This window comes from Labeo rohita, chromosome 23, assembly GCF_022985175.1.
Source record: "Labeo rohita strain BAU-BD-2019 chromosome 23, IGBB_LRoh.1.0, whole genome shotgun sequence".
Taxonomy (NCBI): domain Eukaryota; kingdom Metazoa; phylum Chordata; class Actinopteri; order Cypriniformes; family Cyprinidae; genus Labeo; species Labeo rohita.
Window position 1 is genome coordinate 6522712 of NC_066891.1, and position 19389 is coordinate 6542100.

The 19389-nt window shown below is 37.0% G+C and overlaps 2 protein-coding genes across 2 annotated transcripts; both read right to left on the reverse strand.

Annotated features, from left to right (window-relative positions):
* Positions 1 to 891: 891 nt before the first annotated feature.
* Positions 892 to 6665, reverse strand: LOC127154717 (cytochrome P450 2J4-like). Its single transcript, XM_051096461.1, has 10 exons — positions 6550 to 6665; positions 4429 to 4631; positions 4183 to 4345; positions 3935 to 4084; positions 3441 to 3601; positions 3182 to 3358; positions 1947 to 2085; positions 1667 to 1854; positions 1413 to 1554; positions 892 to 1340 (listed from the first exon to the last, which is right to left on the reverse strand). The coding sequence occupies exons 2-10, from the start codon at positions 4624 to 4626 to the stop codon at positions 1162 to 1164; spliced, it is 1497 nt and encodes a 498-aa protein (XP_050952418.1). The 5' UTR covers positions 4627 to 4631; positions 6550 to 6665; the 3' UTR covers positions 892 to 1161.
* A 328-nt stretch (positions 6666 to 6993) lies between these two features.
* On the reverse strand, positions 6994 to 15481 carry LOC127154722 (uncharacterized). Its single transcript, XM_051096465.1, has 2 exons — positions 13702 to 15481; positions 6994 to 8540 (listed from the first exon to the last, which is right to left on the reverse strand). Exons 1-2 carry the CDS (start codon positions 14147 to 14149, stop codon positions 8317 to 8319), a joined length of 672 nt encoding a protein of 223 aa, XP_050952422.1. The 5' UTR covers positions 14150 to 15481; the 3' UTR covers positions 6994 to 8316.
* Positions 15482 to 19389: the final 3908 nt, after the last annotated feature.

Sequence of the window (19389 nt, forward strand, 5' to 3'; positions counted from 1 at the left end):
GTGGTCGAATGGGACATCTACCTATACATATCTATGGATACAACAATGAGCATGATGTTATTGTTTACACCAGGGGTGCCCAACCCTGTTCCTGGAGATCTACCTTCCTGCAGAGTTTAGTTCCAACACTGATCAAACACACCTGTCTGTAATTATCAAGCTCCTTCAGATCCTAATTAGTTGGTTCAGGTGTGCTTGATCAGGGTTGGAGCTGTACTTTGAAGGAACAGGGTTGAGCACCCCTGGTTTACATGGTCGTCAAGGATACGCAGAGCGAATGTGGGCAACCATGTCCGTTTAAACTGAAAACCAACCCCGGAGTTTTCAAACTAAAACAGGATCTGCAGCGTTTTTAAAAGTCTCAATTTTCAAGGGCAGAAAACACCAGAGTAGTGTAAATGACAGGCGTAACTGTAGCAAAAGTTATGCGTTTTAAAATGAAAACACACTAGTGTAAATGCAGCCTTAGGGTTCTATGGGAATCAGAGCTTCTAACAGCCGCTGAAATAACACAATGGCTTTACCAATCAGTGACTGGCTCTTTTATTTAAAAGATGGGACTATTCATCACACAATCAAGATGACAACTAACTTAAAGGTGAACACATTAACAACAGTACTTTAGACTATAGAGTAAAGCAAACAAACCTACACAACCATAGGAACACACAATAGATTCAACAAACTGAACTGGGCTGGGCTGGGCTGAGCTGAGCTGGGCAGGGCAGAATAAAAATAATTTTCTGGAGAAAGGTTTCTCCAATACTGAGAGTTTCTCCTCTGCTTTTTATGCTGTCTCACTCCTGGTTGGTAAGCAGGTGCAGCTAGGCCAATCAGCTGCCTGCCAGAGAGAATGAGTAGGAGGAACCAAAGGAGAACAAAAGACACAGGAAAAAAAAAAACAACAACATACCAACTTGGCAGACCCCAAACTTTTGAACAGTGTTTTAGAGTCGGGCAGGCCAGAGTACTGAGTTCCAAGATTGATGTCTCCACATTTTCATGCCCAGACAGTATATGAGCAGCAAAATAATATTAAGATTACAGATCAAATTATAATCACAACCCTACAGTAATTAATGTTTGTGAGCTGTAGCTGTGGATTCCTGTGGGAGAAAAACTATATAATGAATGCTGGTGTTTGAGCTCATTTTTAAGTAATCAGAATCGAGGTACAGCACGTATCTGGAAGGATTCAGGACCAGACGAGACGCCTATAGTTCCTTTCAGACTCAACGTTTGTCGCTCAAGAGGCAGGAAGGTGAAATGCTGCATCAGAGACGTGAAGAAGAGGAAGAGCTCCATACGAGCGAGCTGCTCACCCGGACACATCCTCTTACCTGGAAATCAGGCTCTGGATCAGTAAACTCCAAGTAAATTAATGGTACTAGAGCTATATGGACATAACCTACCTATTGAAAAAGGAATGAAACTTTCTTTCTTCAAAAATGTGCCATTTTCGTCCAGAAAGTGAGCAGGATTGAATTCATATGGAGTGCTGTATTCTTTCTTATCCTGGAGGATTGACTTTAGCAATGGTGCCACTATCACACCCTGTAATAACCAAACAGAAGTTATAAATCAATTCATTTTCTTAAGTTGCAAATAACTGACCACGTTTAGTTACACAAAGGCTATATGGTACATAACGCCAAAATAAAATGACCTTCGGGATGAAACGTCCTCCCACTGTTGTGTCCTTGTTGGCCATTCTGGGAGGCGTGAAGGTAATAATGTTGGCAAACCTCTGGATTTCATGGATCACCGCGTAGGTGTACGGCAGATTTGTCCGATCATCCATCAGTGGTTGGCGTGTCTGTCCAATCACCTGATCAATCTCAGACTGGACTTTCTCTGAAAGAAAATATCCAAGGAAGAACATGCTGGTGGCAGTTTTTGAAGACAAGCAATAGGAAGTCACATGTTTGATTGACTGACATTCCCACCTTGCACTTCTGGGTATTTGGCCATGAAAAGTAAAGCCCATCTGAGTGTATTAGAAGTGGTTTCTGTTCCTGCTCCAAACAGATCCACCACACAGTACATCAGGTTGTCCTCAGTGAACTCTGCCGCACTATCCTTACACTGGGAATGTAGGAACACACACACACAAAAAACATTTCCCATATGGAAAATATATATACATTTAAGAATATTAAAAATATATGTATATATATGCTCAGAATCTTCTTCTCCAAAATGAATCGCATTTTTGAGAACCTAAACATGCTTGAAAACTTTGCACTCAAACCAAAAATGACAAAAATGTACATTTGATATACGTTTCAGCAGTGGGTGTGGCAAAATGGCTCGGTAGCACTTTCTATAAAATTTCAACAAAGTGCCCCCAGAGCTATGTTTCACATACGCATACGAAGGGCGTGTGCATGGCGGCCTGACAAACTTTCATCATGAAAAAGCAAGTTGTTATAATTCAGGCATACAATGTCTAATCAGCACCAAAATTCACATGTGGTGAATAAGAGGTCTGTCCTATATACATGCCCAAGCCCATATTCAGTCATAGCTGGCAACAGAAAGTAGCACTTCCTGCACAAACTTCTCAGAGCGATTTAATGACATCAACGTTATATTTGGTGTGTCTAATCTAAAGGCCTTTATGGTGTTAAATTGCAAAGATCTTGAATTTTCGTTAAAGAGTGTGTCCATGGCGAACTGACAAATTTCGATGTTTCGCAATGGGAACAGAAGTTGTTGTAACTCAGCCATACAATGTCTGATCTGCCCCAAACTTCACATAGTCATTAAGTGTCCTGGCCTGAACACATCTAAAGGCCAATATCCAGTTATAGTCATAGCGCCACCAGCTAGCAGCAAGAAGTTTGACACATATAAATGACTTTGACATATTCCTTCTATTGATCACCGTTTGCTGTTTTCCTAAAGCAACCGGGTGGCGGTGAACCCGTGTGTGTGGGCCCTTTCAATGCTTGCAGTTTTAATTTGTTCTGTTCTTCGGAGTTGATGCAGTGGTGGCTAGTTATCATGGTTCACTAAGTCCCTGCATTTAGACGCTGAAACTACACCATTATGGGGCAAAAAACATCTTTCTCTGTAGGGCATACATGAATGTTAACAAAGGAGGTATTTATGCATATGTTACCAATAAAGCTCTTTTAAAGGAATATAAATACACAAGGGCATCTCAGGACGACACTACCTTCTCAATCTCATCCAGATAACAGTCAATGTAGTCTCTGGGATTGGACGGATCTCTCTCCTCCTTATGTTTTCTGATTTCCTCCTGCAGGAAGGACTGAAGTTTAGACATGCTGGCAAATGCCGTCTGGTGTTTTCCCGGCAGCATCGACATGAGGGTGGGAAACTGGTTATATAACTGTAAAGAGACAAATAAAGGACAAACATGTTCAAAAGTTTAATTTGTTTGTCTTGCGTATGATAACAGGCTGATCTCGTACCCGACCCCAGTTTGAGATAGGAAGTTGAAAGGTGTCATCTACATACTCCTGCATTAGACGAAATTCATGGTCATCATACTCAAACCTGTGACCAAACACCAATCCACAGATTATATTAGCCACAGCATTGGTCACAAGATGCTGTGGCTTGAAGGGCAAACCTAGAAACACAACAAAGAAAGAGATTTGCCTTGATCATATAAGAGGTCTTTTGGATCTCATTGTATTTATTTCAGTAAAAAGAGAAAATTAGGAAAGATGAACTCTCATGTGGTTTCCCAGTTTTTTGACCTTCAAAAAGACACTTGCACATGGAGGCCCTTCAAGTCATGACTGTGGCATTAAACTACAATTTCATTCCCTGCTGATGATACAGTTCTTCACATTTCATTTTATTTTCTGGAGTTTATAATAATTTGTGGTAATTAATAAAATAATGACTGCAAATATTGCTTGTGACTGAAAAAAAAAGGTGTGCAATTATGCTTTCTGACCTCGTTCAGACTGTATAGAGTCACAGAGAAAGCGACACTCCTGCAGGATGGAGTTTTCTAGAGTTTTCTTCCCCACACCAAAGTATTTCAGTGTTGCTAGAGCAAAACGCCTTTGCTGACGCCACATGTGCCCGCTGGAGAAGATCAGACCTACACAGACAGAATGAAGCAGACAAAGGTCAAATTTTAAGATTAAAATGAAAAGTAATGTTTAAGATATTCAAATTTGTAGGGTGAAATATTGCTACCTTTCCCTTTAGTGAGCTTGCCAATTGTAGGGAAGTACGGCCGGTCTGTGAAGATGTCCGCCTGCTCCACAAACGCCTCTTTGAAACTCTCGTATCCAGTGAGCAGGATGCAGGGGTTGTTTCCCATATACAGTGTGCTCACATCTCCATACCTCTCAGCAATCTGATCAACATGATCGGTACACATTTTACAATCACAGAGAATCATTTGACATATTTGTATTTAACAAAAAGTATGTGACTTACCCTTTGAAAGGAGCCCAGTGGATCACTGAAGCCTATATTCAGTATGTTTCCAACCAAAGGCAGAGGGAAGGGTCCTGGCGGCATGTTGTTTGTAAGAACATCTCGCAGGTGTTTCACCAGCAGCAGCACACACAGAAATATCAGCAGACCCTGAACATCCATCCACTGACCCATCAGCTGTGACAGCACTGACGCCATGCTTACTGATACAAGAGAGAGGTTTCACACAGGTATTTAACTTAAGATAATTATGTTACAAGAGATTTCTATTTTACATAAATGTGTGTGTGTGGGGGGGTGCAAAAAAAATAACTAAGCAACACAACTGTTTTCAACGTTGATAATAATCAGAAATGTTTCTTGAGCAGCAAATCAGGAACTCAGATTTGATAAATCAGTTCACACAAGCCATTATATTACACTCTTGACCTTGCAAACTCATTTTTCAGTTTTTATGATATACTTCTATTGCACCTGATATGTATAATGTGATGATGATGACCTAGTTTCCTACTGATGTTTACTATATTATTGTTTTATTGTTAGCAGGTTCTATAAAAAAAAAAAAACAGTCTATTTAACCTCCTTCAGCCTTTGAACTGCTGTATAAAGCCAAATTGTCAAGTACAAGTAGGACACTGTTGGGTTACAAACACAACCATCTTCATGTTAATATGGGTTAATTATGATCGCCTTCCCACTTTCCTTCATGCGTGATCCTATTTAAGGCTTATGGAATTGTGGTAACATTTCATCATTGTGCTGAAACACACTTCATTAATTTTAATAAGTGGAGATAATTGTCTGTTCCTAATATCACAACAAACCACAGCAGATCAGACTCAAATACCAACAAAAACACACACAAGCATCTAACATTCCCCACATTGCATGATGTGTTTAAATACACATGCATTCAAGGCCTAAACAATATAAACTTACTGCATAATCTGCAGTGCACATTGTTCAGTATGTGTCATACAGTATATATTACAGTAAGATAATCATCTCAGTGTCCAAAAGTAGTCCAGCTTGCATGAATTTTGAACTGAAAGTATAATTATTTACTTCAAATACCAAATAAGGAAATGTCCAAAATGATGGTCTTGCAGGTCGTGATGGGAGAAGCAAACCTTTGAATTAATTGAACCAATTGCAAAATGATTCACTGTTTCGAAGCGTTTGAAACATTGTACACTGGTGGCGCCTGCTGGTCAAAACTGTGTACATGCAACAAAACTCAGGTCAAAACATGTCTAAAACAACTTTGAATGTATAATACATTAAATGCAATTAACATAGTCAAATACCATTAAATATTAACTGTCTATATAATAGCCTATGTGTTCTTTTAGTAATTTGCACGGCTTGTTGTTTTATGGAGGGCTTGTCTAAACAGGACAATAAGAGACTATTAACACCTACGCTTTCTTTTAATTTCACAAATGTCTCATTAAAAATCTACACACTGCTAAAACTGACCCGAGATCAGGCAAAAAACCACAGACGCTTGCTCAATGGTTCGCCTCTGGGGAGCGATCTGACTCACGGGTTCGTAGAGTTTAGATTCCAAATGCAAACAATTGAAGTTATGAAACAGCTGTGACGTAACGATGCATCTGAAATCACGCAACTCGGCAGTATGACACGCGCTCAATACCACTGGTTAGAAATGAATAATTCGCAAAGATTTCAAAGCTTCACAAAGCAATATGCTTCGAAAGCACCCATCACTATTTGCAGTATTGATTTGGAAAAGGAGTAAAAAAGGTTTAGAACCACCAGTCTTATAATATTAAATTTAATATTTTAATAGTTTTATAATATTAAAATGTAATTAATCACTGGTGTTTCTATCTCAATCTCATGCAGATTCTTGTAGAGTTCTAGCGTCCTCTAACATTTCCATTGGGTAAAAGTGAGTTTTGCCACCGGCACAAACACAAAAAGACAAACTGCTAACAGCCCCTTTATGCTACAGACAAAAAGTTACAAAACGAAGTTAAAGTTGTACTGCCCCCTCTTCTGAGTCTAACACAACTACAGTACAAAATAAGCCGCACCATTTATGTAAAATAATCGCTACACTGCATAGATGTCGGTCAGGATATCTGTACTTACGAGAACGCTGCTTATTGATCAAGCAATGAACGGTCGTGGAAACTTTAATGTAGCCTAGCTGCTCAAATAAAAACGGCAGGTGTCGGAATGTTATGAAACAGAAATGTTGTGACACAGAAATGGTGTTGTGACGTCACGGCTCGTCCCCTCACGACCTGCCTATTTTTTAACGTCAGTGTGCACCATATGTGCACACACTCAGAATGAAATGGGAAAAAAAAATGTATACAAAGTATAAAAACCGTAGTAAAATTACAATGTATTAAATGAGAATTATAATATATATAAAACAGAATAGTTAAAAATGTATTCAACTCATTCAGTGCCAAAAGATGATGAAAAGGATCCTCTAATAATTGATTCGTTGGATTTGTTTTTGTAGCAGAAATAATTATGTAATAAAAAATGAATATCAAATAAGTTGTTTTAGATAAATTTGACAATGTCACATTTATTAGGTGACTTTTGTGGTATTTGTGTAAAATGCAGGACATGACATGAACAACAGGAAAACATCTTTTCTGTGTTTTTCTACAACTTAACATATTTTGATTATTGTTACATGGTGTGACTGGACATGGATTACAACATTTTTTGCATTTTTTGAAAATGTGACAACTGACATAATTACACTTTGGCAACAAAGAACAAAAGTTATTTATATGGCAGAGTAACCAGGTAAATTGCCTAGAGCTATTTTTTCCCTCGTATTGTTAAAAATATATGAAAGAGGACAGTAGAAGTTGACAGAGCCTTCGGTCCTACATCTCAATCTTATTTCTAAAAGATACTTTTTCTTTGCCAGTTTGAAACAATCGTAAGTGATAATTCTGCCAGTTATGCCTCTTTTATACACACTGACTTTAATATCTGTTTCAAAATATGATGTTTAGATCTGAAGATTCATGTGATGAAACCTGAAATTATAGCCCTTGTAGTTGTGAAGTAAACAAAGATATGACTTTTTTTAGACCATTTGTCAACGTATAACTCACATATGTTATCAAAAATCTTTTTAACTGCTGTTTTCTATCTTTTAAATATATATTTTCAGTGAGAAGTGTTTGAGTAGCATCTCTCTACATTATAAAACACATTTTTGGTAACACGGCCTTAAATGAAAAAGCCATTGTGGATTAACTATTGATCTTTTTTCCTTTTTTTTTTTTTTTTTTTTTTTTTTTTTTTTTTTCCATCAAGGGCTGTATATCTAAACCATCTTCATTACTTGACTTTTCAAGTAACCTGTAGGGAAAAGATCTCTAAGCAATTCTGTTTTCAAGCAGCATAGTCGATTGCAGAAAACCTGATAGTGAGTAAAATGTGAGCATTTGGAAATACTGTAAGTACTTAGCCATAAATATCCGCAAAAAGTGGGAAAATCAAACCATAGTGGGTTGTAGGTATAAGGAATGGATAACAGCAGAACACTATTCTAGATTCACAGTGCATGTCTCCACAAAACGAGAAAAACAAACTGAAATATTGTGTGATAAGACTGATGTGAATGACAAAGAATTGTCTTTCCACTTTCTCTGTTTGATTTAAAAATATAAAGTGTCTCACAGCACTCCATTTAATGTACTTCAAAGTGATTCCATTCCTTCTAAAGTCTTCCAGATTCTTCAGTTTTCCTCATTCCAGGACTTCTGCCTTGTGACTTCAACGCACCGGATTTCAGCATCACAGATGCTGATCAAACTAAAGCAAACATGCTTTCCTCCTCATAATAAAGGGTTGGATCAAATGGTGGTGGTTTGGTCTCCGTTAGGTCCCACTGTAAGCTTCACAAGGTAGCTGCAAGGTCTCATCGATGGTGACCACCAGTTCTTCTGGCTTATTAGCGGTGCTCAGGCAGTCGGAGTGATTGTATGCGATGCAGCGCAAGTCCACTGGACGTGAGAGTTCGCTCATTTCATTCATGCTGCTGCTGATGCAGTTCACCTCACTCTTGCTCCTGCGGTTGTCTGAACGGGGCCCAAACACCCACTCTGATGGGAGACACAGATTACAGATGATTATCAGTCACATTGAGACTCAAATGGATCCAGAAGGGACATTCACTTTGTCACAGGCAAGCTGGGACAATGTAAAAATGGATAGATATTATTCTGGTTGCTGATTGGTCAATAAAGCATTCCAGTCATGCTGAAAGACATTAAAAATATTTAGACTTTATTCCCGTAATTTCGACTTTATTCTCAAAATATTACGTCAATTTTTTTCTTATTTTTTTTTTTTTTGGACGTGGCACTAAAACGCCATCGTACTACACTACCGGTCAAACGTTTGGTTTAATTAAAATGTTTCTGAAAGAAGTTCCACAAAACATAAAGCACAACTGTTTTTAACATTGATAATATTAACAAATGTTTCTTGAACAGCAAGTCAGCATATTAGAATGATTTCTGAAGGATATAGTACACTGAGGATTTGACCAATGATGCTGAAAATTCAGCTTTGCATCACAGGAATAAATTATATTTTAAAATATATTCAAATAGAAAATGGTTATTTTAAACTGTGATAATATTTCACAATATTACTGTTTTTACCGTATTTTAATTAAATAAATGCTGCCTCGGTGAGCAAACATTTCAAAAATAAAAAACTCTTAAGTGTTCCAATTATTCTAAACTTTTGATTGTAAGTGTGTATATATGCTAATATAATGTTTCAGTAACACTTTTTGTTCTTAAAATGTTAACTTGCAGGGTACGACAAGCCACAGACTCATTCATTTCATGTTTTTCTTCCCCTGTAACACTAAATGGCATTATTATTAATTTTAACTAGCATATGTGCTCACATTTGGGAGAAGTCTGCTTAAAGATGTTTAAAAAGTGCTTCTCAAACTAACAACTAACAACTCATCCTTTCCACATTTTGATAACATGTTTTGGACAATGAATAACCTTGAAGTTACAACTAACTGCTGCATATGAGTCAGGCACATGCACAAGCTTTTCATATCTTTCATATCTAGGCTTATTCTTGACAAAATTTTTGACAAAAAGAACACGCAGATTTTAATCTGTAGGTTATTATTGTTATTATTATTCAGGGTTTTAGGGTGTTTTTAATTGTTAGGATGGCAAACATTTCTTCAGGTAACAAAGAACTTAACAGAGCACAAAACACATAAGAAATGGCAGTAAACAGCCTCTAGCAGCAGATTAAACCATGGTAATCTGTACTGACAGTGGTGAAGAAGTCACACAAGCTATAAATGAACATACATATTTAAATGCAATGTACTCAAGTGTACATTTGATTACTGATGACAGTTATGTACCAAGACTTTGGTGAGCCATGCCACACTTTCACAGATGCATTATTCAAACATTATACACATTATTATTCAAGGACATAAACTAAGTTAAAAATAGACCAGGACTTGATTAACAAGTCTGATTTCAAAAATTCAATAAAACTAAAATGATATGCAGCCCTCCTTTATGAAACAAGACGGGTGAATCTCACTAAACCTGTCAAGAACATGTCTGGGTTGTACTTCACAATTCATGAAAACAAAATTGATATTCCAATTAGGAAGCACCAACAGCATCTTTCTGTAACGCAATACACACTACATATTATATATGAGCTCCAGGCTGCTGTCTGACTGCATTAATTAAACACTTTGCAGTTCATCCATTGCGAATTAAAGTGCTACTTGATTAATGATTCGAACAACTCTAATGTACTGTCATCTAGGCTGAACGCTCCATCAAACTGAACACTAACTAAAACCACTAGTCTATATAGTCTACTAAATGCATTCGCTCAGAAAGCATCCTGGAATTGAGATGAGCAGATATAGCAGTAGCGTCAGTCTGAAGGGTGTGAGTAAACAAAAGTGGCTGATAAAAAAAAAAAACTTTCCACATACGAATGTATGCCAATTAGGCTGAACTGTTTCACTAAAAAAAAGGAAATGGGAAATGACCATGACAAAATAATCAGGACATTAAAAAGGAATATCACATTTTGAAGGGCGTAAATTATTGTAAGTTGCATGGTTTTTCGCACATATGCATGATATTCACATCATACTACAGAACTCCTCATTCCGGACAACTTTGCCTCTAGAACCACTGCTGTCAATCAAATCTTTGTTAAATGATTGAGATGATGTAAAAACCTACTTTTGTAAACTAGTCCCAGGTTTTTTGCTTAATCTGGTAAAAAAAAAAAACACTACAGTACAATTTTCTGGACTCTCTAGGGCAATAATTATCAAAAAATAGTGAAATTTACCTTTTGGGAAGCTATAACGGGGGGTCGTTTAGAAAAGGGGCCTGTCCAAATTTACCCAAAATCTATAAAGCCTAAAGAAAAACTCAAAACTTAATGAAACCCGCTGAGCACATGCGACAGGTGATTCTAATCAACCATGCAAATTTTTAAGGGGATCGGACCACAGCTGGCACTATAACAGTCGTAAACGTTAAAAAATATCATATTTCTACAGTAAATTACCTGGATTTGCCAAAAATACTTTTTTAAAAGCAGTAATTTGGGTAGGTACAGCCTTGCTAAATAACATGTAATGTCTTTTCCTTATATGCATAAATGCCTTAAATGCTTGAACCCCGCTAATTGCTGCTTGTAGCTATATTATCTAGTTTGTGGCTAAAATCTACTTCATGTAGGTCAGTATAACAATTTTTGGGCAATTTACAACTTAATTTTGTTGTAAATTGGCTATAACATGAAAGTAATCATTTTTAGTCAATGTTAATTTACTTTACTTACTAAAAAACAAACAAACAAACAAACAAAAAACGTAATGCTTAATGTAATATCTTTTTAAAATATGTGACCCTGGACCACAAAACCAGGCCTAAGCAGGGGTGCGTTTCCTAAAAGCATGGTTAGCCAACTATGGTCGCAAGTTCCGTCGTTACCAATAGATTTCAATGGACCTAACCACCATAGTTAGCTAACGATGCTTTTGGGAAACGCACCCCAGCACGGGTATATTTGTAGCAATAGCCAACAATACACTGTATGGCTCAAAATGATTGATTTTTCTTTAATGCCAACAATCATTAGGATATTAAGTAAAGATCATGTTCCATTAAGACATTTTGTACATTTCCTAAATATATTAAAACTTAATTTTTGATTAGTAGTATGCATTGCTAAGAACTTAATTCGGACAACTTTAAAGGCAATTTTCTCACCCTCAGATTCCAGATTTTCAAATAGTTGTATCTTGGCAAATATTGTCATAACCTAACAAACCATACATCACTGGAAAGCTTATTTATTCAGCTTTCAGATTTTTTTTTTTTCTGATGTATAAAAATGTATTTACCCTTATGACTGGTTTTGTGGCCCAGGGTCATATATGCATACAATAATAAATTAATTAATTAATTAATTAATATGAATAAAAATGAATAAATACCACAATCATTTACGCAGTCATAAGCTAGTCAGTATGTATTCTGCAAATCAACACACTGGTTTCAATTGAAAATGTTATTTAAACAAAATAGGTTTATTTATTTGTATATTTATTGCTTCCAGACAAATGCAAAAATTGATGATTGAATGAATGAATGCAGAAATCATAATTTTTTTACTTGACTAATATTAAAATCCACAGAAGTTTAACTTTTTTTAGTGCATGCAAAAGTGCCACTATTCCAAGGTGTTCTGAGTGGTTGCTAGGTGGTTTTTAGGGTGTTATATATAATATAACAAACAAGCAGACAAAATGGAAACTAAAGAGGGCGCCTGACTTGTAAATCACAATGGTATTTTACTACGATAGCAAAAGTGAGCTTTCTCCTTGTCTAACCCTGTAGAGAAAAATACTACAGTGAGAATCTCACCAAACAGATGATCTTCGCATTTACACCTCTCAGGGCCGACACAAATGCACAGAGCACCATCTACAGAAGACTACTTGGTGAAACCAGGGCTCCTAGAGAAATCTCTCAGGTATTGTTGAGTGCTCATGCCCTCTGTGTGTGTGTGTGTGTGTGCGTGTGACCTGCCTGCTTCATCGCTTCAGGTAAACGTCAAGGTCTTTGAAAAACACAAGTAAGGGACTCTAAAGGAATTAAATGTAATTCTTTTCATCCCCTCCCGGATACTCAACTCCAAGCTTTGAGAGAGAACAGTGAGAGGTGCACGTGGAGGTGAATGCGAATGTACAATGTGAATGTCAACAGAAGTGCATTTCAGAGATGCATGTCAGAACTGATGCAAACAGTTGTGTGCTCTATCAAGAGCCCTAAAAACTGAATATTATGAGTCCATTACACTTACATATGCGTACATATCAAACATAAGGAGCATCATCCAAAAAGCACATTAAAGCCAAACTCATCTTATTCTCTTATGAATATTAATGCATAAACACACCCAAAAAACAAAAACACACAAAATCCCCAAAACACTTAAATACAGAAAAATATCAGAACATTTTTTTGCTTTAAAATGACCTGGGAAAACATTTTAAATTAGTTCAGCCCATAAGCTGGTCTTTTTTTTTTTTTTCATAAGTGCAATATACAAAACTGATGCAGACGGAGTTACATTTCTGTACTTCACTGCTAAAAATGCATAACCAAAACACACAAATATATACTTATAGAAAACGATTCCACAATAATAAAAAAAAAAGACTGTTACAGATACTGTTATAACGTAGGTTAATGGCTGCAATGAATGAATGAATCAGTTGCAGATGTGTATGATCTGCTGAATAACAGGTTTAAGCACCCTTAGATCGTACAGCATGGTCAGGTTGATCTGTTGACTGGTTTTAGAGGGTTTTCAAGCACTTTGCAACTGGGAAACCAGCTTAAACCAGGTCAGACCGTAGGCTGGTCTTGTTTTTCAATAGTACAATGTACAAAACGGATGCAGACGCAGTTGCATTTATTCAGCTCTCTGTTATAAATGCATAGTCAAAACACAAATACCTACAATAAAAAAGTATGTTTGTTGGTTTAGGCTGGGGAAAGCAGTCTAACCAGCTGTTTTCAATAGCGCAACATACAAAACTAATGCAACTGCAGGTGGATTTCTGTATTTCATCTCACTGTTATAACTGCATAACCAAAACATGCAGATATATGTAAGAGCGTTGTTTAAATGATCAAATACACTACATTTTCAGAATGCACTTACCCACAAAGTCATGCACGAGGTCCTTCACCAGGTGCCCCACGATCGCGTACGCCACGGCCACCACCACCAGCGCGGCCATGACCAGGTACAGCACCGCCTTGGGCAGCGGAATCGAGTCTCTTGGAGGGGTCCTGTAGTCCGTGTACTGCAAGTCACTCTCGGAGTACGAGTACTGAAAGACGTGCTCCATCCCGGACGTGTGATTGGAGTTGAGCGGCGGGTGACTGGCGCTCATCCCGCTCAGGTCGGGCTCCAGAGCCGTCACCATGGTGCTTGTCACCGCCTCGACCCGATCCATACTCTGATGAACAAATCCCGCTGATTTATTCACAAGAGGCAAGATTTGAGAGAGAAAATAGCTCCAGTCCTTGATGGCTGTGGTGTTGCATAAAAACATAATGCCTTTGGACGCTAGCCTATCACTTCTGGTGGAAGTGACCTCCGGCATCACCAGTGGATGTAGTTGCGCCAAACTCTTGGTGAAGTCTCGTTCAGTTTATCCAAATGCGGACATCAGTTTCTTCATATATGAATATCCCAAAATGCAACTTGCAAGTGTTAAAATGATTTGAACATGAACATTTTGGATCATACAGACCATTTTAGAACATCATTCCCAAATTCAGAAGTCCATCATTATTTTCACTGGTTTAATGAGAGAATATATAATCAAATATTCTGCAGTAAGACCTTTGCGTGCCTATTCTATTCACAACATCCCAAAATGTAAAGTATCTCCATGTATGCGACGATCATTCGCGTTCATAAAAAGTCGCAAAGAACCAGGAATATTCTGTAACGCGTCAAACGCGTCGTTGAAATTAATACCTCTCGTTCTATTCAAAAACGTTTCCAATAAAGTGTCACATGAACAGGATGTTTGTGATGGTCATTCGAGTTTGTTTGCTATAGAGACAAGTCGCATTTCCTCGTTTAATGACAGACCATGAAAACAACAGTTCTTTAAATGAAAAATGGTGCAGTATGATACGAGTTTTGGGTATAAATCATAAAACATACCTGCGTTTAAATTAACGCGTATTCAGAACATTTCCAAATAGGCTACAGCGTTCCCCCACAAAGTATTTCCACATAAATACGGTCTTTTCGACGATCGTTCGCTTCCATAAAAAGTCGTTAAGAGTAATACAAATCCCTCAGCAGGCTACGCGTCGTTTTGATTAATGTCTCGTAAAATACAAAAATCCCAAATTCGTGTTGCTCTCCAAGAAAACGTTTCCACAAGCAAGACATTTGCGACGATCGTTCGAGTCCATAAAAAAGTCCTTAAGAGTAATAAATATCCCTCAGCGGTCTACACGTCAAACGCGCCGACGAACCGATCAAATATACCGTCAACGCGTCAGCATTTTCCTCAGTGGCTCCAAACACGCGCGTCAATTTTGTATGCTAAGGGTTTGGGAATCAAAGCGAGCGCGTTCAAGATCGTAACGAGGGTTGCCTTCAGCGAGTCTAACCCCATGTTGACCTGGAAACGGGTTTCGTAGGGTTTCGCATCCTTTTCTCAAGGTAGAATAAGGACGCCGCGCCACTGGCTCGCGCTTCCCGCCACCACAGAGAGCGCGCGCAGCCTATTGCTGAAAGGAGCGCAGTGAGGAATCCTCATTTTAGGCTACTCGACGGTTTAACTTTCACAAAACACTTTAAACATAGCCATTGGGTGACGTGTTGAAATAATCAACAAGAAAGGACGATTTCTTTGCCGACTAATAGGTAGGGGTCTTTTTTTCCAAGCTTTTAATTAACCATTTATTCACTGAAGGGCAAGGTTGAAGGAGACTGTGCAAAGTAAACGTAGACATCACTCCGTGTTAAGTCTTAATATAAATATTCGCATTTAAACCCTAGCCTTCACTAGCAAGGTAATAATGGTGGTCCAGGACCTCAAACCCCCTAGGATAAAACACTCTGGTTATCTCATCCGAACTACACTCATCTATAACTAGCCGTGCCCGCCACAAAAGTCACGTGTTCCCTTTTTCTGATCACGTCGTGAGATATCCTCTAGCTTCTGCTGATAAGAGATGAAGAGACAGAGCGAAAAACATCCTTCGTGTGCTGACCCGTGCCTCACGAATCCAAGAGCTGGAGAGACAGAGACATAGCTTATCTTTAAGGTATATCTTAACGTGACCAACTTCCTGGACTGAGCAACATAAACAGTAGCCTAAGTATGAATGTATATGAGTCATCTGAATCTATATTTACTGTACTATATACATAACCGAACATTAACAGCTTAAGCCTAGTTGAACTGGTGTTCTTATCTGGCCACTAATCTGGTAAGGGAACATTTGCAGGTCAGTACTTTTAGTTTGATGATTTTGGGGTTTGAGTTGTTTAAGGTGGAATACTAGAGGCTAACCTATCGAACACCTGCTTGAAAAGGTAGTGAGACCAGCTAAAACCAACTAGAAATAGAGACGCTGGCATCTCTATTTCCAACTGGAAATAAAGATGCATCACAAAATCCCCACACCTTTTATTTCCCAAGAGAAATTTTTCAGAGAGAGAGATTTATAGAACATTTTAGAAAGAACCCAGTTTATGAAAGAGCATTATTTTTATGAGTAATGCATGAAGGAAGAGGTAGAGCTATGCCCTTCCTGCATGCTTTAGTTTAAATTTTCTGATTTTAGTATGAAATCCAGATTGCCGATCATTGATTTCTGCAGGACTCAAACCTGCAACTGTTTGATTAAAAATCAAATGGCATATTTATTTGACCAAACACCATTATGCATAATATTAAGTCATATGTCCTTGTCATGTAAACTAAGGTTAATAGTTTTGCATCATATCTATAATTTATTTTAGCACCACAGAAATTCTGTATTGACCAATCAGGAATGGAACTATCCATTATATAGCTTCAAACTTGTGACTGATGTTGCACACCATCCACCATTAGCTAAAGAGTTCATCGCCACTGACCCCCACGAGTCTGTCTTTTCAAATACAGTGGTAACCTTTTTCACTTTTCTCTGCAGGAGGTCATCCTGTCTGCGCTTGTCAATTACCTTCTGTGATATTTTGCACACCTTTGTGTCCGCTGTCCTCGCCGCCCTCCCTTCTCTGATGGACTGGAGTCAATTAAGAGCGTATCAGAGCTTTCAACGAGAAGAAGAAGAGGAAGAGACGGGAGTCAGTGACCTCACAGCAAAGGGCTGAATTGGGTAGAGGTTTTTTTGCTGTGTGCGACTTAAGTCTAAGCAAGATGTGATGGATTTCCCGGTTGTTGGTTTGATGATAAATATCAAAAGAACATTTATTAAAGCTTGGCTGAATGTTGCTCCATCACAGATCTGACTCCTTGTCTTCAGGTGAGATTAACATCCTACAGTGTAGGGAAAAAAAACATGTTTTATTACATTTTTCTGCATATTTAGTCAACTACACTAATTGATTTTCTTATCACCATCAAGATATGTCTTAGAAATGAATTACTTTCATTATTGCTTTCAATTATTTTAGTATGTAATGTTGATTGCATGCCACAACAATTTACAACAAACACTAGAGCTAACCAGTTATCACCTCAGGGAATATGGTGTTGAAAAGACATGATTTTTTTTCCTTCAATCTTGTTTGATTTCCCAAAATAAAAAGCTAAGTGAGATGTCTTGCTGTGTAGTATGATGTCTATATAGGCAGGCAGCATCCTAATAGAAATAACTTCATTTGGAACACTACATAGGCAGCACTCTATTAGTCTTTAACAGAGCTGTATTCTGAAATGCATAAAGCTTTGTGTTTTGTGTTTAAACATGAAGTTGTACTGCTTTAATACAGTGGTTTGTAACACTGAAATCTCTGCAATGACAATATCCTCGCAGTAATCTGTCAGATGGAAACCTCTGCATTGCAAGAATAAAACATTCTCTCTCTCTTGCTATCATGCAGTGAGCTACCTCAGGGTAGATTAAAGGTTTCCCATCTTCTCAGGGCAATCATTTTAAAGGCATGCACAGGGAAAATGGAGATATTCCGGGCGGATAATCTGAGCTGAATGGCTTATTCGAAAAACATTCTAATCCTCTCAAAAAGTGTGCTAATTTCAAGCGCTGCCATGTCATTTGATGTGCATGTCTCCAGATGTGCATATAATAAACTGAGTTTGTTCACTCAGCATTGGGATGACTGGGCATTTTGGCAGAGGAGCAGCACTGAACAGCAAATTGATAACTGATAATGAGTAGCCAGCAGACCCAGACAGAATACTCTGATTTTGGAGGAGATTCTGCTAGTTCTGAGTTTCTATTGTTAACTAAATATAAAACAAAAATTATTCAGTAACAAGTTGCCAGCATACCCAGATAGAAATCTCAGATTTTGGAGAAGATTCTGCTAGTTTTGAGTTTTTATTGTTAACTAAATCTGAGTGAAAATTATTAAAAAAGGTTTCCATTTATTGGATTATGAAATAAAATATAAATATTAGATGAAAAACAAAAAATAAAAACTGAAATACAAATAAATGAAAGCTAAAACTGAAAATTAATTAAATGAAACTAAAACTGAAAAACAAATAAATGAAAACCATATAGAAATAAATGACAAAAGCACAAAATTGCTAAAACTTAAACTAACATGAAAACAAAATGTAAATATAAAAATAAAAGCTACATACTAAAATTGCTAAAACTGAAAAACAAATAAATGAAAGTTAAGCAAAAAGAGAAAAATAAAAATAATAGAAAAAAAGACAAAAAACAAAATTACTAAAACTTCAACTAAAATTAAAGCTAAAGCTATAAAAATAAAGTTCAATATTTAAATGACAAAAGAGGAAGCTGGAATACAAATAAATTAATCTAAATAGAAAAAAAAAGACAAAAATTTACTAAAAATTAAACTAAAATGAAAACTGAAAATATAAAAATAAAAGCTACAGACTATTACTAAAACTGAAACTGAAAAACAAATAAATGAAAACTAAGAAGAAATACAAACATAAAACTAAATAGAAAAAAATGACAACAGCACAAAATTACTGGTCGTGCATATGCAGATTCTTGGATGTGACCTACTAAAATAATACAATTCTGAAATTGGGTGACCATCAGTGGTTATGCTTCAAATATCTAAAATCTAATCAAATATCTATCTATTTGATTTAAATGGATAGTTTACTTCAAAAAAAAAAATCCAATAATCCTAACTCCATGATTTATTATTTTCTGAGGAACACAAAAGATATTTAGCAGAATGTCTAAATCATTTTTTTTTCCTATTTAATGAAAGTGATGTGACATGATGTGACCTGTCTTGAGACATTTTGTTGAAATGTACACAAGTTTTACAGCTAATCATGACATAAATTGTGGTATTGTATGGCTTTGGAGCTATTTTCTTATTATCATACCTAATGACCATTTTAAAGAGTTTATCATTCTCCATTACAAGGCACACCATTAATATCACATAAAAAAATAACCAATCTACACATCTGTTAAAGAACTCACATTAAAAAGCAAACCTTTTTAGTGCTAATTGTAATACAAATCACTTCTAGAAACCTCTAGAATTGTACCTTAATCTGACAGTTTCTGAGTTTGGTTCTCTGAAAGAGTTTGTTCCAGACAGTTGTTCTGTTTGCTCTTATCATGTTTCATTCATAACCTTTTTGTCCCAGCCAGGGACGGCACATCTGGGTGTTTTGTAGAT